This window comes from Tenrec ecaudatus, chromosome Y (assembly GCF_050624435.1).
Source record: "Tenrec ecaudatus isolate mTenEca1 chromosome Y, mTenEca1.hap1, whole genome shotgun sequence".
Lineage (NCBI taxonomy): Eukaryota > Metazoa > Chordata > Mammalia > Afrosoricida > Tenrecidae > Tenrec > Tenrec ecaudatus.
Window position 1 is genome coordinate 1,478,172 of NC_134549.1, and position 23,207 is coordinate 1,501,378.

The window sequence follows — 23,207 nt, forward strand, 5'->3', positions numbered from 1 at the left end:
AATTTAATAATTTCACTTAAATAAACATAAAAGATGTGATGACAACTGAACTGCAGTCACAGCTTTAATGGCAGAGAGAAATATAAACAAAGGAAACAAACAAACAAACAAACAAACAAATGTGATGTATAGGTTTAGGAGTTCCAACAACAAATTTCCATTCTAAAAATACACGTGCTTGTTAAAAAAGAACTTCTTACCTCTTCTAAAATATTGGTTGTACTACTTGTCTTTTAATTGTTCTTGTACTGTTGCACCCACTGTCACTAGAACCATTATAGGTTTAATAGGTGTTGACAGTCCATAGACATGGTATTTGTATCCAGAAAATGTAATTAAACAGGACAGACTAATTAGTCACCATGGTCCCTCTATCTCCCTACCCCCACTCCAGCTAATTCAGTTAAATTTAGTTATTAGCTAGGACTATGATTGATCTGGATATTTATGAGACTGGGAAAGCTTTTGGAAACAGTAGCAAAAGGTGCTTTAAAAAATGTTTTTAGTTTAGTTTTAATAAAACCATTTTCATTGTAAGTATACACAGCTCCTGTTCAGTTATTTCAACATTTTTCACAAACACCTTATTTACCTGTAAGTAAATTCTCAGTTGTGGTTCATGATTTGAAGATTCTTCCTTAAAAATCATTTTGTAATATCTTCAGTCTAGTAGACCGATTTATTTTGTTTCAGGAATTATTTGTACATTGTCATCTTCATTCTATCAGGCAGGATCCATTTGTTGACGCCCTATTAGAAAAGTTATTAATGATGGCTGGGCACTTTCTAATTACCTACTTTCAGAGTTAATGGGGCTGTGGTTTATTTAACGTCTTATTCCTATAAATTGGTTTCTTAATTTTCTCCCTCTTTTGCTCTGAATGAGTTGAAGTCATTTTAGGTGGCCTTTCAAACGAGTGCTTAAAGCAATTTTTTTCTTTAGTAATGTGCCACCCATGTCCTCTAAATTTGAAATCAGTCTAAATAAACACATTTTTTCTGTATAGGCCCAGATAGTTTGTGGGCCATAATCACAACTACTTAACTCTGGTGTTAAAACAAAAAAGTAGGCAAAGGAAGAATATAAATTATGCGTGGCACTTCGCCAATAATATTTTTTTCATGCACACAGAGTAAGAATTTATAAAACTATAACTTTCTTTTTATCTTCTAAAAGTGACCAATTAAAACTGTGCCTTTCAGTAGATTTCTGATTTTTGTTTCTCTTTTTTTCCTGTTGAAATATTGAATGAGATTTGTTATTTGTGTGCTTGAATTAAACTTTTTAATTAAAGCCACTAAAAACGAGATGTCAGCTACTGCCGTTTGCTAAACTCCATTAGTATTTTTTAAACATTTATGCTAGTCAAGCAAAACAAAAAGTACAAGATTTTTAATATGTCAAGAAATTGCCTAATTTATATTCTAAATTGCCCTATACAAGGAGACATCCCAATCCAGGAACCAAAGCCATGTTATTGTAAGTAAGATATCAAGAAGATTTTTGTTTAATATAATGTATACAAACCTTTAGTTACATAATATGTACTAGCTTCCAGGAAATGTATTTTAGATTTCTTTAACAAGCAGGTTAAAATAACTTGAGTGCAGCCTTACAGAGCTGATTTGACATTGGCACACCACTTTTAAATGGGTAACTGTCAGTGATCTTTCTACTTAGATCATTCACAGTCTGTAAAGGAATGTCCCCTTCTGCCCAATTTAGATTCAGGATTTATATTTCTAGTTTGTTTGAAGTGGATATGCAAATGATACTAAACTAATGTGAGATCTGTGGACTAAGAAGCTAGTGATCCAAGAAATCTGAAACCAATCATTGTTGCCAGATATTTTATCACCCAACTTCCACCCACAGAACTACTCTGGGTTTTGTTTTACTGTATTTATTCCCATGTTGTCAGGGGAAGCCAGCCCCTAACACATCATTACGGGTCCAGTAGGCGCAATTGTACAGCGATAATAAGTAAAGATCATAGTAAAGTTATAGAGAGCATGAGAGATATAAGAGAAGTATTGAAATAAATGGGAGTCAGTCACAATTAATGGTAGCATGCTCACCTCAGCTCCACTCAGTGGTCCACGTGGAGGGAGAGAGAGAGTTTAATGGTAGACCCGGCCCCTTTTGTATTCTCTGGGGACATGCAAGTCCCCTAATTACAGGTGAGGACATACGTCACAGGAAGGGGCTGTACAATAGGCATTACAGTAATGAGAGAGGGGTGGTCTAGGGACATACATGCAATCGGAAGGGGAGGGATCCTAGGTTCAGGATGGCGGCCTAACTTTGACCTATTCCCTAGATCTCCATAGGAACCATTATAAGTAGGGTGTGAACACTGGGTCTCAGACCTCAGGGAGGAATAGTTTATTGTCCCCAGTAGCAGGGAGTGACGCTTGCCATATAGTCTGGTTGACTAACTGCCCTAGAGGCCTACCCTGTAGTCTGGTGACAACTACCCTGGGGAGGATGTATGTAAGCGTTTGACCTCTCCCCACACCATGTAAAAGCCATTTAGTTCTGTTAGCATAGTGACTTTCTACCCCTGGAAAGAGTTAATCACCAAAACCCACATGGACAGTACTTCCCTGCACTTATGTTCACTAATAATTGGAATCCGCTCAAGGGCAGTGTTTTTTGTTTTGTTATTTTAGCAAATCCTATCATGTGCCCAGCTGCCTAATTCTTTTTCTTTTTAAAGGCTATAGAACAGGGGTTCTCAAACTATGGGCCGCGGGCCACATGTGGCCCACCGAGGACATTTACCCTGCCTGCCAAGTGTTTTTGCCCTATTTGTTTTTTCACTTTAAAATAAGATATGTGTAGTGTGCATAGGAATTTGTTCGTAGTTTTTAAATAACTATAATCTGATCCTCCAATGGGTGTGAGGGTCAGTGAACTGGCCCCTTGTTTAAAATGTTTGAGGACCCCTGCTATAGAATCTCAAGTAGCATTGATGATTATAGTAACCCAAGGCTGCTAAATCACAAGAGCAATAGTATGAAACTACCAGGAGAAAGATGAGACTTTAAGGGTAGTTCTAACCTTAAAATGACCCAGTGCCAGTGAGTTACAGAAATTTTCAGAATTTCACCATTCCCCAAGCAAAATTACTCTCCAAACACTGAGAAGTTAGGAGCCAAATGAATCTTGATCTTCTAGGACATTTGTTCTAAATAACTCCCGTTCTGAATACTTTCCTTTTTATTCATTCATTGAAATACCACATAGGGTTGTTTAGTTTTTTAGCAACTATTTTATAGTATAATACCTTTTAATAACTCACTAATTATAGATTTCTATATTTTAGGTAAGCGCTCAGTTTAGATTATTAAAGAAATACACAACCTTTTTTCTACTTATATACTAAATTTCCATCATTTGGCATATATTCCTTGGTTTCTCTCACATTTCTTGTTTTTTCTATACTTTAGTTACTGTTTTATCTATGTGTGACTAGTTGTGTATATTACATCTATACTGTATATCATATAATTATCAAAATTAAACATAAGAGATAAGCTACAAAAGGTCAGAAAATCCATAATTTTTAAATCTTATCTTTTCCATAGATAATTAAACATGCAAATATACGGGGGTATACTCGGGCAGTTTTTTTAAACATCATGGAAATATGTAATTTGAATATACTAAGCATGAATTAAAAATTTTACATTAAAGCATGTGAGATCTATCAGAATCTTCTTCTGAATCTATCCTGAACCTCTGACATCTTCCTATCAATGTACTGCTGTATCCTTTGTTGAATGATCTTCACAAAATGTCACTTGCATGTGATACCTCATTTCTATAATTTCTATTATACACTGTTCTATAATTTGAACATTCTGTTGGGTCACTTTTCTTTGGAATGGGGACAAATAGGGATTTCTTCCAGCCAAGTAAGTGTTGTCAAATTTCTTGGCATAGATGAGTGAGTGTGAGTGCTCCGTCAGCTAACTGAAACAGTTCACTGGGTATCCCATCAATTCTTGGAGCCTTGTTTTTGGCTAATTGAGTACACTCAAGTCAGTTAAGACTCAAAGATACAATAAAATGTACATTGCCCAGTTCTGTGTACTATCCTCACAGCTTTTACTGTGTTTCCATTGTTTCAGCCACTGCCATTATCTTGTTATTAACTCTCTTTTGGCAGATAACATTCTCTAAGGATTTTTCTTGAAATCATGTGTAGGTGTGTGAGATACAGTCTCATTTCTCTTTAAAGGAATATTCTGGCCAAATTTCTTTCTTTCTTCAAATTCTTCCAAGATAGATTTATTCCTTGGGCAAATATGAGAAGCCTTCAAAAATTATTATGAAAGTTATTTATTATATGTTAATTTTTCTCTTTCTGTTAATATTTTAAGTTCTCTGATGTATTCAGTATTTTTTGTGAACATAATTTAGTCAGTTCTTCAGTTCTCTTTCATTTTCCAGATTTCTGATAATTATTAAGCAGTTGAAACTGCATTGTCTTGGGTCAGACACATACTACTCATCAGAATACCTTTGTTCTTTTTTAAGTCATTTTATGGAGGCTCTTTTACACCTCTTATAACAATCTATATATCTATTGTGTCAAGAACATTTGTACATATGTTGCCATCATCCTTTTCAAAATATTTTCTATACGAGGCCCTGATATCAGCTCCTCTTTTTTTTCCTCAATACCTTTGTTCTTTAAAGAGGTCTTTTTAGTGGATTTGCACATTGTACTATGTTTGATTTCTTGACTACTGCTTCTATCAGTATTGGATTTGGATCCAAGTAAGATGAAATTAATGATGAGTTCCATCATTTCTCCATTTAATAGGATGTTTCATTGGTCCACTTTTTGGGTGCCGTTGCCCTTTTAGAATGGAGGTTTAAGCATATTAAAGTCTGTTGTCTTTGATCTTCATCAGCAAGTCCTTAAAGTCCTCATTCCTGGCAACAATCGAAGTGTCAGCTGCATACTACAAGTTGTTAAAAGCATATCTCCAATCCTGATGCCATGTTCTTCATGTACTCAACTGCTTTTGAACAGATTCCAACTCATAGTGACCCTATTTGGCAGAGTAGAACAACACCTGTGGGTTGCCAGACAGTAACTCTACTTTTGTGCTATAGCTCATAATTCAGCAACCACCTTGGAATGTTCCAGCTACACAATTGCAGAAAATGTGTTGATGGATACATAGCAAAATCTTCTAGGGGAAAAAAAATGTAGTCAGTGGAATTGTTTTTCTCCTACAAATCATTTTTCTTAACATTTCCCAAGTGTTTTACTTTTGTTTTTGAGCAGTTTGATTATGGTGTGTCTGTATATCAATTACAGTCTAGTTCAGATTAACTCATGTTATAACCAAAGTACATACCTAAACAGTTTAGGGTCCAAATTACTTACCATCCACCTCAGTGATTTTACTCTTAGACATTTGTGCAGATGAAAATTTTCATAAATATCCATATATATGTTTACAACATGTCAATATTTATCAAAATGTGTATTCATATTATGAGACATATTATTTTTGATAATTGGGGGAACCATGATACCAATAAAGAAGTCAGATTAATAATAGTAGACAAGGAGGAAAACAAAAGATAATATTGTGAGACCCTGTTTTTGGGTTACATGGGAATGGGCCTGTAGTTTTTGAGTGCTTGCACTGAGTAAAACTTACACTGTACTCTATTTTAGAAAATTGTGTGTGCGTAGATATATTTATTTGTCTTAGGAATCTTTTTGATAGACAAATTCATTTCAAAGAAGCAGATTAATTTTGGTAAAGTCTTAAGATTAATCTAAGTGCATTTAATGCTTTTAAGACTATTCTGTAAATGGAAAATTGCAGTTATTTATAGCCTCTTAAAAGGAATAAGAAACACTGTGCTGTTGTGTCAGCCTTAGAATGCTAACCACAAGATGGTTGATTCAAACCCACTACCTGCTCTACTCACCTCAAAATTAACCTCAATATATGATCAGTAGAAGTTAAAATTAACTCAGGAGCAATGGATTTCATAGGTTAAGAATAAATAGATGTGATTTGTGTACTATACGACCCAAAACAAATAATAAAAATACTATATTAATAATTTTATATGAAAACAAATTATTTCAACTTGTAAGAAAATCATAATTATCCATATAAAAGAATGTTTCCTCCCTCCATTTAGATTATATGTTATAGGTCAGTCTAATATTTCTACTCAAAAATTTATAATCATTTTATCAAGTGATTGGTTGCAGTTCCATCCACCCCACCCCACAACATAGCATCACTTATCCTACTTTCTCCATTTGTTTTCCACTTCCATATCACCTTTGCTAGCCCTTAAAAGGAACCCTTGTAGCATAGTGATGCAAAGGGCTGAAATCCACATCATCAGCAGTTCAAAACTACCAGCAGCGACACTGGAGAAGCAGTGGGCTTTTTGCTGCCTGAACAGTTTACTTCTCAGAAACCCATGGGGCTGGGGTAGGGTGAGAAGGCAGGTGCACACTATCGTGAGATAGCAGTGAATTTGAGCCCTCATAAAGCTTGCCTTTTGGTAAATGTACCAAGAATTTTGTGGGGGTTTTTCTATGAGCTTCGCTTTTACGAATTTCATCACTATTATCACACCATAAATAATAATTAGCTTTAATGGAGAGGGTCCTACTTCATTTTTTTCCTCTTATTATGTCGGTCCTACTTCTATTAAAAACTTTAATCTATTTCTATTTCCACTTGTGGATTTGTTATTTAGAAAAACAAAAGGTGAATTATCATATGAGAATGATTTTCTATTATTTCTTAGGCTTTGGGGTGAACCTATTAATCTACGAGAACAACACGATGCCTTAGAATTTTTTAATTCTTTAGTGGATAGTTTAGATGAAGCTTCTAAAGCTTTAGGATATCCAGCTATTCTAAGTAAAGTCTTAGGAGGCTCCTTTGCTGATCAGAAGATTTGCCAAGGCTGTCCACATACGTAAGTTGTATTTTTTAATACAAACCTTACACTCAGTCCCTCTGTGTCCAACCCCAGTTAAATAATGCAAGTAAAATTTGCATTATCACTTATGTACCAGTGTAATATACATTACTAAGTGCCCCAAATTTCCTAATATTTTTATTTCTCTAGCAATTAATTTTATTGCCATTAATACCTAACTGCTTCCATATATTGTTAATTTATATAGGACTTTAAATGTTTTTTAAAGTCTTATTGCTGCTACTTTTATTCCCCTGTCATAATGGAAGTAATTGAAATAGTTTAAATATAGTAACTTTTGAAGATGGGCCAAAAACAGACCTGTTATAAGAAAAGTAGTCAATTCTTCTAAGATTTGTGATGATTGCAGATGGTATGTCTGCAAATGAAACTGTTAAACCCAAGTTAGAAAAATACTCAATTCTGTACTTAAATATCAAAGTAAAGATAATTTATTAGGTTTCTACTGGCTCATATATAGTTGAGAAGGTTTACTGATGGAGACAATTAAGCTTGTGTAAAAGTTTTAACTTAGAATTTAATGCCTATGTTATCTTTAACATTAAAAGTCTTATCAGAGTATCTTATATGTATTTGGTATGTCCTTCTACAGAGAAATTATTGGAGAAAGGTAATATTTTGTGCATGATGAAATTTCACCATTGTTTCAGTTGATAACATACATTTGTTCGGTAGCTTGGCCAAATTTGGTTCTCAGGAAAACCCTGATATGTTATATGGACAATCAAAAATATCTACTATTTTCCTCACATCTTTTTAATTCCTATTCAGTTTTCAAAAATAGTTGCAAAGGATTGCTTTACTACTATATGAAAAAAACAGCAATACACACTCAAAACATTTGTCTTGTTTGTGTGTAAGTATGCAAGATTAAATTTTTAAAGACTGAAGTTCTTATATAATAGAAATAATTTTTTTCTATAATAGGTTACTTTTTTAATTCTTAAATATCAGTTCCTTTGCTCTTTCAAACATTTTTCCTCGTATTAAGTGGTATGCGATAATAATAACAAGCAGCTTAACTAGAAATATTATCTACCCAAAAAAAAGCCAGCATTTTTTGTTGGAGGAGTGTGTGTGAACCTGTCATATTTTTCTAAAGAGTACTGATGGTGCACTAATATGCTAGTGACAAGATCACTGATTTAAACCCACCAGGCTCTCTGCTGGAAAAACCTCTAGGAGCCTGCATATAGACAGTTTACAATTTTAGGATTTTTTTAGGGTAGTTTTACTCTGTCATAGGTCATTGATATGAGTAAAATTGATAACAGTAATGGGCTTGTCTTTTGGTAAACATTTTCCTCACTGGAAAATTTATAAATGAAAGAGACATGTTGTAACATAATTATTCTACAGTGCTTTTACAATTCTAGAGAATGGAATGAGTTTGATTGTTGTAAATATATTCTCCATTTTCTGTGTTTATTAGTTGGTCCCATCAAAATTTTTCTACTGGAAGTCACTATAATTTACTAGTGGCAGGGTTGTAGAATATAACCAGTTTTATCATTGAGACCACTAGTATAATGAATAAGTTTGATTCATTTTCATTCTTCCATATCCCTCAGTTCTCTGGTAGTGGAGTATTGAAATATCTAGTCAATTATGTGGTTTTAGTATTAGCAATAATGTGTAGCAAGAATGTAATATTTTGTAAATCAAAAATAAAATTACAAAAGCAATTTTTATTAATATTCTGTGATTCATGGACTTGGTTTAATAGCATATTAAATATGTAATTTCCATTGTTTACAACTTATAATGTTTATAAATATTCAAAATAAATGGTAATTTTTTTGGGGGGGGTACATTTCTTAATATATAGGTATGAATGTGAGGAATCTTTTACTACTCTGAATATAGACATCAGAAATCATCAAAATCTTCTTGATTCTTTGGAACAGTATATCAAAGGAGATTTATTGGAAGGTGCGAATGCATATCATTGTGAGAAGTGTAATAAAAAGGTATGTTTGGTCCAGTTTGGTTCAAAATAATTATGATTACATTTAATGGCGAGACCATTTTTTTTCATCATCAAAACTCTTAATAACTTGTAGAATTTCCCATATGTCATCCTTTGTTTGTTTGTTTGTTTATTATACACAACTATAAATATAAGTTAGTCTAAAAGTTAGGATTAGACTATCAGTAAATTATTTTATATATTATTTGATTATAAAATAATATACAGCTGTACTTTTTGTTTATTGTAGGTGGATACAGTGAAGCGCTTACTAATTAAAAAATTACCTCCTGTTCTTGCTATTCAACTGAAACGATTTGACTATGACTGGGAAAGAGAATGTGCAATCAAATTCAATGATTATTTTGAATTTCCTCGAGAGTTCGACATGGAGCCTTACACAGTATCAGGAGTTGCAAAGCTAGAAGAAAATAATGTAATTCCAGAGAGTCAGTTGATAGTACAGAATGAAAGATCTGAAATTTTGACAATGGGAAGTACAAAATATAGGCTTGTGGGCATTCTTGTACACAGTGGTCAAGCAAGTGGGGGGCATTACTATTCTTACATCATTAATAGGGATGGTGAGAGAAATCACTGGTTTAAATTTGATGATGCTGATGTAATACGGTGTGAACTGGATGATGACGAAGAAATGAAAAATCAGTGTTTTGGTGGGGAGTACGTGGGAGAAGTATTTGATCATATGATGAAACGCATGGCACATAGAAGGCAAAAAAGGTGGTGGAATGCTTATATACTTTTTTATGAACGAATGGACACCGTAAACGAAGATGGTGGATTAATTAGCTATATATCAGAGCTAACTATCAAAAGACCTCTTCAGTTGTATATGTCGCCATCCATTGAGAAAAGTGTGCGGAAACATAATGTAAAATTCATGCATAATCAAATGCAATACAGCTTAGAATATTTTCAATTTGTGAAAAATCTGCTAACATGTAATGGCGTTTACTTAAGCCCTGTTCCAGGTTAGTATATTCATTTGATTATCTTTCATTTTTACAAATATAACATTAGCCTCTTTTCATTTTAAATGTCAGTATGTATAGTTGGTCACATATCTTTGGAAGTCATAACTGCTCAAATATTTTTCCTTTAAGCACAGCTGTGGTTAAAATTTATATTGATAATCAGGTACTCATTCTGAGGCATTGGTCAATTAAGTCAGATACTTTGAAAAGATTTTAAATTATTGTGTACCTTTGAATGATTTATGAATATTTTAAGAAACATTTATTTGTTGTAAAAATTATTTCATATTTTTAAATGGCTTAATAAGATGTTAAATAAGCACCAAGAACTAAGATTACAAAGATTTTTTAACATGTAGCTTGAAATGAGAAATGCATTTGATTTTAATAACATTTTATATTTTAAGGACAAGACCACCTATTGCCTGAAGCAGAAGAAATTAGTATGATAAGTATTAAACTTGCTGCTAAATTCCTCTTTACTACTGGATTTCATACAAAGAAAATTATCCGTGGCCCTGCCAGTGACTGGTATGTGTCTTTGGATTGTTATACATATTTTACTTCGTTAGATATGGTTTAATTGGCTATAATACTGCTATATTTTTTCCTCTAATCACAAGTCTTAATTCAAATGCAGAACAAAAATCAGTTATTTAATCTTAGTAAGTGCATTGTAATTGGAAATGTGTTACTTTTGATAGCTTTATTATAGGTTATCTAATGTTTATTGTATTTCAGCTCTTATGATAAAAACATTTTACCCACTACTAATGGATAAAATTAATGGCTTAAGATTTGATATGATTGTCAATTTTTTATTGTAGAATACTTAATTCTTTGATAAGAGATTGAAAAGGCTTGAATACATTCTCATCTAATTTTATTTACTGAATAAGGTCAAAAGGTTCACTTGAACAGTTTGATGTTTATACTGGAATCAAGTACAGCCAAAGTACAGTAGTAGATCTATAACAATAGATATTTTCACTACAGGAATCAAAGCATATTACTAAAAGTTGATATTCAAAGATATTTGTTTGTTTTAGGTATGATTCACTATGCCTTCTCCTCCGTCACAGCAAGAATGTGCGATTTTGGTTTGCTCATAATGTCCTTTTTAATGTTTCAAATCGCTTTTCCGAATACCTTCTGGAATGCCCTATTGCAGAAGTAAGGACTGTTTTTGCAAAACTTATCGTTTTTATTGCACATTTTTCTTTGCAAGATGGACCTTGTCCTTCACCCTTTCCATCTCCAGGACCACCTAGTCAGGTAATTGGACAGCTTTACCTCTACTATTTAAAAGCTTCAAAAATAAAAAATTAAATTTTTAAATACTGTATTTTCTTCAGTCTCAAATTGATGACCATAAGTACAACTGTTGTTATATTTACTACCTTCATACATATGTATTCATGCATGTATACAATCTGTCATCATAATAAAAGTTAATATAAGTTGTATACATTAAACATTTTGTGGAAATGAATAGTTACTAGGTACTTAGATAACAGGGGAAAGAGTTCTGTTCATATACAATAATATAAATCTTTGGTTATATATTCGTTTACTTGTACAGTAACTAAATTTAATTTTGGGGGGCGATATTTAGTGAACATTTTAAAGCAAGAATTTCATTTTCAGTTTATAATGATAGCACTTTAAAAGTTTTACAGAAACATCTACTGTAGCTCTTGGTTTGTTATCTTCAAAAACAACTAACTTAGGAAAATGGAATTGAAGGATAATGTGATTTATCCACACACTTTTGAATCTCCTCTTATAGTTTCCCATGTGAGCAGTTCTTCCAACCATTTCTGCACAGTTTAACCAAATATATAAACATGTCTTTGTAACTAAATATAAAGAAATCATTTTGCATCTTGTATGATTTTTTTTAATCATTTTCTTTTTTTACTCTTTATTTTTATAAGACATGTGATAAATTAAGTTTGAGTGATCACTTACTAAGAGCAGTATTAAATCTCCTGCGAAGGGAAGTTTCGGAACATGGACGGCACTTACAGCAATATTTCAACCTGTTTGTAATGTATGCACATTTAGGTAAGAACTCTAAATAATTGTTTGGTTATTTTACTTTTATTTGAGGGTTGTTTTTTTTTTAATTCTTTATGTTTGAATATTTTATTGCTGACATTCACAGTGTTTCACCTTTTTTTAAAATCATTGCCAATTTATTTTTATTAAACGATCATTTTATTGGGAGCACTTACAGCTCTAATAATCCATACATCAACTGTATCAAGCATATATTTGTATATATGTTGCCATCACTATTTTCTCTTTGTTTGTATTATAATCATTTTATTAGGGGCTCATACAACTCTTTTCACAATCTGTTCATACATCATTTGTGTCCAGCACATTCGTATGTATGTCATCATTCTCAAAACACCTGCTTTCTACTTGAGCCCTTTGTATCAGCTTCTCATTTTTCCCCTCCCCCTCCGTTTTTCCCTCCCCCTTTCCCCTTGATAATTTATAAATTATTATTTTATCATATCTTACACCATCACACCATCCAATGTCTCCCTCACCCAGTTCTCCGCTGTCTGTCCTCCAGGGAGGAGGTTATATGTAGACCTTGTCATCTGTTCTTTCTCCCTAAGTTTCCCGATATCTCCACTCTCCCGATATCGCCATTCTCACCACTGATTCCGATGGGTTCATCTGTCCTGGATTTCCTGGATTTCTAGTTCCTATCTGTGCCAGTGTATATCCTCCGGTCCAGCCAGATATGTAAGGTAGAATTCGGAACATGATAGTAGGGGGGGGGGGGAAGCATTTAAGAACTGGAGGAAAATTGTGTGTTTCATTGTTGCTACACTGTACTCTGAAGCTCCTCACCTCCCCACAGCCCTTCTGCAAGTCAATTTCCCCCAGATGGGCCTTGGGTCCCCACTCTGTACTCCCCCTCATTCACAATGCTATGATTTTTTTATCTTTGATGCCTGATACCTGATCCCTTCGATGCCTTGTCATCTCACAAGCTGGTGTGCATTTTCCATGTGGGCTTTGTTGTTTTTCAGTTAGATGGCCCCTTGTTTATTATTCAGCCTATTGGGCCCCTATTCTATATATTTTGACAACTGGACACCATCAGCTTTCTTAACCGCATTTGCCTATGCACCCGCTTTGTCTTCAGCGTTCGTGTTGGGGTAGGATGGCGTGCTTCTTCCGTGTGGGCTTTGTTGTTTCTTAGCTAGCTAGATGGCCACCTGGTTGTCTTCAAGCCTTTAAGACCCCTGATGCTATATCATTTGAAAGCTGGGCACCATCAGCTTTGTTCACAACTTTTGCATATGCACCCACTTTGTCCTCAGCGATCAAGTTGGGACAGATTTTCCTCTTTTATTAACCCTATATCAAGTAGGATTTCCTTTACAAGTGGCTAGATTTCTCCTCATAATGTGTCTGAAGTACATGAGATAAAGTTTCACCACCCTTGTTTCTAAGGAGCATTCTAGCTGTTCTTCTCTAAGACAGATCTGTTTAGGACAGTTTATGTTACTTTCTTGGGAAAACTGTAATTTTAATGCATCATTTCTTCTTTAGTGATATTTATTGTCCATCTTTCACATGCACATGAGACAATTGAAAATATTATAGGTGATTCAGGCCTCAAAGTGATATTTTTGCTCTCTTGACACTTTTAAGAAATCATTTGAAGCATCATTGCCTGTAGTATGCCATTTGAATTTTTTATATACTTTTGTGAATATATATTATTAAATGTAATATATAGTACATTTCAAGATATCATTTTTATGTTAACCAACTTAACCTACTTATCAAACAAACATCATAAAACTGCCTTGTTCCTCATCCCCTTTAATCTTCCCCTGTGGAATACTATCTAACTCCTTTACCCAAGTTTATACTTGTTTACCTTGTTTTGATTTACATTTCTCAGAAAGCTAGTGATTGTGACTATCTTTTCATTCACCAGGACACAGTTGTTTTGGTTTCTCAAATTTGCTCCATTGTCTTATGTATCTATTATTATACAAGTACCAGGCAATTTTAACTAACTATTCTTTCATATACAGAAATCTACTTTATTTTTGTTTGTTGATCTGGTACCTGCCATGTTGCTGAATCTTTTTATTATTTCCAGTAAACTTTTGGTCATATCTTTGAACTTTTATATATATATATAAAATCATACCATATGCAAATTAAATTTTGTTTCTTCTCTGCCAATTTGGATAAGTTTGAATTTTTCTTTATTTTTTCCTTGAAAGTATTTTACAACCTGCTTAATCAGTAACATGGACACAACAATCATTTGACCCCCAAAAAAATTTTTTTAATGAAATTGAAAATATTTTACTTCATTCTTTTTGTTTTCTTAGACTTCTAACACAGTTTTGAATAAGAGTGTTCAAATAGGTCATCCTTGTCTGATTCCCATTTAGAAGGGAATGCTTCTCATTCTTCCCCTTAAGTGAGATATTGGCCTTTGATTTTGTATATATAACCTTCATTGTGCTGTGAACTGCCCTTTTAGTTCCTATTTTCTAAGGTGTTTCATCACAAATTCATGATGGATCTTACCGAATGTTTTCGGTGTATCGATTTGATCATGTGGTTCTCACCTTTTGTTTATGATTGTAGTTTTTCTAATATTGAACCATCCTTACGTATTTAGTATAAATTTCGCCTGATCATGATGTATTTCTTGTATATATATATATGTGTATGTATGTATATATATATATATATATATGTATATAATTGGAGTTGACCAGTATTTTGAAGCGGATTTTATGCATACATTTATTTTACAGGTCTTAGTTTAATTTCTATTCAGATACTGTCTTTGTCTGGTTTTGGTATGAAGGCTATGCCTGCTTTTTCAAGTGTTTGCTGCCCTTTTATATATTTTAGAATAGTTAACGTAAAATTGATATCTGAGAGGAGCTGACACCAAGGGCTCAATAGAAAATAAATGTCTAGAAAATAATTATGTCAACATATGTACAAATGTGCCTGATAAAAATGATGTATATAAGAACCCTCAATAAAATGTTTTTTCATCTACGTTTTCAAATTTATTGGGATTCAGACATTCAGAATCCCAATAATTGCTCCCATTTTTCTGTTCTGGTATAATTATCTTTTTAAATTTTAATTTGATTTCATTTCTGTTGTGATACTGCTTTTTTGTTATTTTGCAAAAAAAATTGTTACATTTGTCTTTGATTTGTTCTGTCGTACAAATTGCTATGTATATACCTGTTAAATGTGTTAAATGATTAATTTAGTCAAGTGACAAAATATTCTGTAATAAAAGTAATAGTGCATATTTATGTTATTAAAATATTATTAAATAATTTTATTGGGGCTCTTAACATTTCTTACAACAATCCATATATTGATCCATTGTTTCAAATCATTTTTAAAGCATTTTATTTTCTACTCAGTTCATTTTTCTCCTTCCTTCCCTTACCTCCCTCCCTCATTCAATCATATCAACAAGAATTATGCAATTTTCTTCTTTTTTCATAGTCAAATTACTTTAAGAATATGGTGTAATCACAGTCATTTCTAGTCCTCCCTCCCCCATGATGCATACATTATCTGTTCCTCAAATCTCCTCACCCACCCTGTCTCCCACCCATACATCTTCTATAAATAATTGCATTAGTTACTGTCTATGCATCTACTCCTTCTGTCCTCCATGAACTGGAAAACCCAGCAGAAACAAAAAAAACCAATAAAGTGGTAGGGATAAAATAAAAATAATATAGAAATACAGATAAGAAAGAAAAGTCCATTATTTCAAAAGCATGGGAAGAAATTTTTGTAATTTCAGATTAGGTCTAGAGAGAGATCAGTTGACCAAGTATCAAGTTTGATTGTGCATAATCAAGATTGCAGTGATCTCTATCTGAATGTAAAGCTTTTTGAGACCCTGGCCCAAAGCCAGAGGTGATCGTGCAGAAGTGTAACCTGACTAGATATACACTCAAGATGGATTTTGGCTTCCCACTTCCCTCAATAGCCTTCTACAAATTGGTGTTCACAATTTAAACTCTGATACTTTAACCTTTGTCGTATTTGAATTTTGTTATTGTCATCTTTGGATCAAACAAGCTGTTGTGCTTCTTCCATGTAGTTTTAGTTGACTCCTTAAGCTGCATCTGTGAATACAAGCCTTTTAGATTCAGACACTATTCTGATTGATAGCAGGGCACCATCTGCTTTCTTCATCACACTTTAACACCCTTATCCTCAGTGATCATTATATGCAGATGAGTATGGAGTAAGCATCCTCATCTTACTCACATTCTCCAAAGGAATAGTTTTTCATTAAATGAGAGTAATGTTAATTTTGTATATCTCTTTAAGTTGAGGCATTTCCACTTCATCTCTCTCCTGCGCCAAGAATATTTTTTTAGTACACAGTATTGGTCTTTTGATATATTAATCTTCTCCTTTTTAAGGATTTTTTTGCAATTTATAATTTTGTCACTCAACTATTGGTTTTCATCCACATTTAATACAGATTTGATTACGTGATAGCAAGGACATAGGTAAATAAGAGTATGGACCTTGTGTGTTGAATTTTCCTTTTCCCTCTATTAAAACCATGCACTAGCTAATACATGTACACTAAAAATCATTAATGATTTCTTCATTCCAGACAGCTTCGTTGAATATGATATCAGTACCCACATATTCTCCTTTATTTTATGACTAATTTTCAGCTTTCCAGGTGCCTAAGAGGACAAATTCAGGGCTGTCCTTATGATTTGATGGTGTACTCTTTGCTCTATGATTGCAAAACAGTCCTTGTTCTTAACATGTTTCTAGAACAAAGTTGGAAAGCAACTGATTTTTATAATGTTGAACTAAGTTTCCACTCATATGAACCCAACTTTGGTATGGTGTATAATTTCCTTTATATTTAGTTCATTAGAATTTTGTTGGTAATTTGACTTTGTGTTCATGAATAAGATTATTCTGTAATGTTCTGTTCTATAACCAGGGTTGGTTTAATCAGAATGTATATGTTCCAATGAATTCCTTCCTCTTCAAACATTTGGAAATACATAAGAAGGATTCTCAACTTTTCTGAACGTTTGATAAATGTCATAAGTGAAGCCATCCTGGGCAAGGTGTTTTGTTTTGTTGTTGAATATCTTTGATGGAATTTTTCTTAGGAGCTCCATTGGGATGAGATAATCCATTAAGCTACTAACTACAGGTCCACTGTTTGAATACACATATTAAAAATGAGGCCTTTTATTCCAGTAAGGATTTATAACTTCAGTAGCCCATAAAGTACGCCGTTCTGTTGTCTTCTAAAATTGCTATGACTCAGAATGTACTCATTTTCTATGGTTTTGAATTTTTTATGTTAGTTTAGGTAATGAATCTAGGAATTTGTCCATTTCATTTAGATTTCCAAATATTATAGAATATAAATTTTCATATTACTTTGTCAATAATCTTCTTTATCCGGATTCATTTGAATGCCTTCCAATTATTTGCTTCTTTTTTTTTCTTCTTTCTACCTCCATCTCACTAGCAAAGTGGTTCTCCCATTACTAAAATCCTTTCAGTGTACACCTTGTAATCTTATTCTTTTTTATGATTTCTACATCATTTTCTTTTTTGACTGATATTTTGCATAAATTTTTCTTCTAACAATTAGGCCATTTTCTGCCCTTTTTCCTTTGTTGACATTAGATTAGTTATTTGTGACCTTCTATTCTTCTGTATTTGGAACATTTATTGATGTACCCTTAAATATTGTATACTTTGGAGAATGTATATAATCTGCGCTTGGGTCATGAGTTCTATATGTCTGTTAGGTTGAGGTGGTAATAAGTGCTACTTGGTACTCTTTTTTTTTTTTTTTAAACCACATAGAACTCTTTTCTTTCTAGTTGTTTTATAAACTTAGTGGTGTGTTCAAATACCCTATTGTTATGGATCTGTCGTTTTCTGTCTTTAGTGCTATTAAAGGTTTCTGTGTTTACTTGTATTAAAGTTTTTTTTTTAGGATATCATTTCTTTTACTATGAATTTGTCAAGTACATAAACATTCATTGTTATTTGAAATTTGTTCCTTATTAATTGTATATAACACTAATGTTCTTTGTACAATTTTTTGCATAAAGGCTCTTGTTCAATATTGATAATGATACCTCAGTCTCTCTATTGTTGTTGTTGAGGGACTTGAGGTAAGTAGACTACTTTTCAAGCTCTTGATTTTTAATCTGTTTATACTTTTGTGCCTAAGGTGATTCTTCTGTAGATGCATGGATATGTTTATTTTTTAGAACATTCATCTCTATAAAGTCACTGCTTTCTTTTCTCTATACTTTTTGTGCAGAGGTTATTATATTTTCATTTTTCTTGTATTTTAGTAATTATATTATTAATCTTTGTAGTTTACCCAGAGGCTTACACACATCTTAATTTATGCAAGGCAATATAAAGTGTTTTATAGTAATGTCCAAAGACCTACACCCAAAAGGGTGGAATCATAGTATGCCTTTCTTAAGTTGCAAATAAAGAAAAATAATTGAAAGTCTCAAGTTACAATAATGAAGCATTCTGTGGCAAAATATTGAACAATGCAGGAAGCATCTAGAGAGGATAGAAGGAATAAACATCAAATACCTAAAAATATTACATTCATTTACTTCACTAGGTATTCATTAAGGACTGTTGGTACTAAAAGAAGAAATCCAAGCTGTACTGAAGACTTTGGCCAGAAAAAGAAAGTTTTTAGAAATTAACCATACTAATTTAAGTATAGCTTCAAAAAGAGGTAACATCGATTCAAGAAAATTTGAATTATAACTACTTAGCCATCTGATTGAAAGTGATCCATATTTTGTACCTATTCCAAAAAAGGGGGACTCAACAGAATTGAAATTATTGAAGAAAAATCATAAGAGAATCTACAATGAAAGCTGCCAGAAATTCAAGCAGGTTTTCAGAAGTGGACATAAAGTATATGATGGATCTTGGCTGAAATATTTCTCTATCTCATTGACTCTGCAAAGGCATTCATTTATGTGCGTCATTTTAAAAATTGTTAATGGGAGATGATACCAAGGGCTCAAATAAAAAGTGTTTAAAAATAATAATGGCAGCATATGTACAATATGCTTGATAAATGTATGAATTGTTTTAAGAGCTGTAAGAACTCCCAATAATGATCTTTTAAAAAAAAGAATATTCTTAGCCTATTCATAATTATCCAAAGATGGACAAAATATGAATCAACAATAAAATGAGTGAATAAACAGCTAAAAATAATAATACTAATAAAATTTGACAATAATAGGACCCTGGTTTGGCTTCTTTTGGAGATCTCTGGTTAAAATTCAAGTTTCTGCCTATTCCATACCAACATCCATATAACTGAGTATGGCTGAGAAAAAGTCATAGTCATGCTATTTAGCATCCTTCAAATGTATGACCACTAAATTTGAGTAGGTTCCTAATTCTACTAATAAACATACTATATATTTCTAATCAATTGGTTCTCCCACTCTCTTAGATTCACACTATCACTTCTCTCATTAAACCTGTGAACACTGCCTCATTCATTCTTTCTCAGAGCTGATGATTTTATCTTCCTTTCACTGAGAAAACCAAATCATTAAGAAAATTTTTACATCTTCCTACTTGTGATCATGTATACCATTTTCTTTTTTGTGTTATCATATGTAAATTACCTGTTTCTATAAACCACTAATTTATTTGTATATTTGATCACTGCCTTAATAACATTCACATCTTTCATTTCTCCCTTCACTTTTTGAAATAATCAGTAAATCTGTGATGGATCTTTTCTAATACATACAAATTTGCTCCCATTTTTCTCTTCTGAATATATCTGTTTTTTTTCCATATTCTTCCAACTACAACCCCATTTCTTTGCTTCCTTCTATAGCAAAATCCTTTAAAATACTTGCCTATTCTACTTCCCTTTCCTTTGCCTCCTAAATTACCTGAATTAGAATTTACCATCACCATTCCACCTAAAGTACCTATGTCTACAGTACTTCTATGTTGTTAAATACAAGAGACAAGTTCTTTTCTGAATCACACTTGAATTTTGGCCAGCTACTTGTCACTGTGCTGCTGTAACCAAATTTGAATGATCCTTGGCAAAATTTTTATTTTCATGTGATATTAATGATACTGTCAGTAATTTTCATGTGTTGGGTCACCTTTAAAATAGGCACAAATATGAATGAAGTTCTTTCAGCTAGTTAGCCACGTAGCTCTCTTCCAAGTGTCTAGACAGAGGCTAGTAAGTACCTCTAGTGCTGCATCAATTGGTTGAAACATTTTTATTGGCATTTTTTCAAGTTCTGGAGCGTTGCTTTTTCCTAGTGCCTTTTGTGTTTCCTTCAATATTATTGGTTCTTGATCATAAGGCTTTCTCTTGAAATGGTTGAATGTTAATCAGTTCCTCTTGGTATTGTGACTGTGTATTCTACCACTCGTCTTTTGATACTTCCTATATTCTTCAATAGTTTGCCATAGAAACTTTAGTATTGAACTCCAACTTGATTTTTTTCCCCTTCAATTATTTGTGGTTGAGGTATGCTGTGTGCTTTTCCTCATTTCTTTATAATTCTTTACTATGTTTTCTTTTACCTTCATCATTGTTTTCATTTGCCTTAGCTACTGTAAATTTAAGAACAAGTTTCAGAATTTCTTCCAACATCCATCATGGGCTTTACTTTCTTTTTTTTGATTGCCCTCTTGTTTTGTTCAAAGTATGATGTTCTTAATGTCATCCTAAAACTCATCTGGTCTTTAATCATAAGGGTTCAATGCATCAAATCTGTTTTTGAGATGATCTCTAGGTTCACTTGGGATAAACTCTAGGTCATATTTATCTCTCATGGACTTTTCCATCTTCGGCCTAAAACTTACAATTTGTAACTTTTTCCACTGTTCACCCCTGCGCCTATTTTGGCTGCCAAAATCAAATTCTCTGTCATTTCATCCTACAAACTGTCGATTTGATTTCTGTGTATTGGATCAGTGAGATCTGCTTGTGTAGTTACCATTTGTTATTTTTTCAATTAGAAAGTGGTTGGTGTTGCAAAATTCTATCATGTGATTTCTACTTTCTTCAATAAGACTATTTTCCAACTAATGATCATGCCTTTTTGTTTCCAGCTTTCACATTCCAATCCAAGAAATTATCAGTGCATTTGCTTTCATGGTTTATCAATTTAAGACTATAGAATTCTTCAATTTTTCAATCACAAATGTGAGAATCTCTGCTGTGTAAATTTGAATAACAGTTGTATTAATGTCTTCCTGTAGGTATATAGATATTAGCCTTCACTTACAGTATTTTACCTCAAGAGTTTTAGAATTTCTTTCTTACTCTCCTTTTCTGTTCTCTCCTTGGCTGACTTCATACCAGGGGAGTGCCCAACTTTCTATTCATGATACTCTTCTATGTTCTGACTATTCTCATTCTTAATAATTATATCCAGTCTTACAACTGTACATTCTCTGTATCCCAGTGGCCTTCAAATGTGGAGCATAAACTATTCTTACAAATTCCAGACTTATAAAACCAACTACTTACTCAAAATATCCACTAATTAGGGAGGGGTGAGCCATGAGGGAGGGGAAAAAATGAAAATTGAGGTATTGACTCCAAGAACCCAAGAGGGAAAGCAAGTGTTTTGAGAATGATAAGGGCTACAAAGTACAAATGTGCTTTACACACTGACATATGTATGGATTGTGAGCCCCCAATAAAATTATTTTTCAAAAATTTTTAAACATCCACCAATTAATAAATAAGACTTTCAGAGTTAAACTCAGTCAATTTTTCCTACTCAATTTTTCCATACTAACTATGTTTTACATATAACCTGTGCATTTGTTAGAAACTGCCTTTCAAGAAAAAATTGTATGTCATAACGACTTTTTTAATACTTCCCTATCCCAAACATAAGTTAAACCCCTTGCCTATGCCTTCTAAATGTTTTCAGAATCAGACCACTTCTGTCTACCTGCTACCCATCCCAGTTCAAATAACTATCATCTTGCTTGGATCATTTCAGTAATCTTCTAATGGTGTTTCTACTTATCACCTATACAATATCTTCTCAAATACGCATTCAAGTGAGACTTTTACCATTGGGATAACACTGGATGTAGTGCTCTTTCTGTGGACTTATCTGACATATCATATAGATGGCTACCTGTTTTAAGACTTTTTTGACAATTTTTAATCACTTATTTGGGTCTTACAATTCATATATCAGTTGTATTTAGCACATTTGTTCATATGTTGCCATCATTTTCAAAACATTTTCTTTCTACTTGAGTCCTTGACATCAGCTCCTCTTTTTTCCTACCTTCCTTCACCTTCCCACCTTGATGACCTCTTGATAAATTATATTATTATTTTCTTATCTAACTCTGCTCTGTCTCCCTTCACCCACATTTCTGTTGTTTGTCCCTCTGGGGAAGGAGGGTTTATTTGCCAATAAGATTATTTACCCTTTTCCTTCCCTTTCCCCCTTCTCCCTATTCTCATGGTATTGCTGTTTCTATTATTGTTCCCAAGGGATTTATCTGTCCTGTATATTTTTGTGTTGAGAACCCTTATCTTTACCCATGTACATGCTTCAGTCTTGCTGGATTTGTAAGGTAGAACTAGGGTCATGATAGTGGCAGAGAGGAAGCATTAAAAAACTAAAAGAATGTTGTGTGTTTCATAGATGCACCCTGGATGGCTTTCCCATCCTTGTGACCCTTCAGTGAGGAGATGTACAATTTTCTACAGATCTGCTTTGGGTCTTCTGATACCTGATCCTGTCAATACCTAGTGATCACACAGGCTGGTGTGCTTTTTCCATATGGTGTTTGTTGCTTCACTACTAGACACTGTTTGTTTAACTTCAAGCTTTAATACCCCAGACACTATATCTTCTAATAGCTAAGCATCATCAGCTATCAGCCTTCTTCACCACATTTGCTTATGCACTGATTTTGTCTTCAGCAATCTTGTTGGGAAAGTAAGCATGACACAACTCCAGATTATTATTAGCAGTGTTCTTAAATTGAGGGAGGATTAGAGTAGAGGCCCAATGTCCATCTGCTACCTTGATACTTTATATGTACCTATATATATAATCATGCTTATATTTATAAATGTCATATTTATAAATTATATATCTATAAATGTCTTGCCTCCTAG

At 33.1% G+C, this 23,207-nt stretch overlaps 1 protein-coding gene across 2 annotated transcripts in view; it reads left to right on the top strand.

Moving 5' to 3' along the window:
- The window catches only part of LOC142435576 (ubiquitin carboxyl-terminal hydrolase 9X-like), a 188,143-nt gene that overhangs the window by 139,950 nt on the left and 24,986 nt on the right, over positions 1-23,207 (top strand). For both annotated transcript variants that reach the window (XM_075539809.1, XM_075539810.1), the window contains exons 33-38: positions 6,809-6,982; positions 8,835-8,976; positions 9,226-9,967; positions 10,378-10,501; positions 11,020-11,245; positions 11,908-12,037. In XM_075539809.1, the coding sequence (XP_075395924.1) occupies positions 6,809-6,982; positions 8,835-8,976; positions 9,226-9,967; positions 10,378-10,501; positions 11,020-11,245; positions 11,908-12,037 (1,538 nt within the window). The remainder of the gene's footprint in view (positions 1-6,808; positions 6,983-8,834; positions 8,977-9,225; positions 9,968-10,377; positions 10,502-11,019; positions 11,246-11,907; positions 12,038-23,207) is intronic.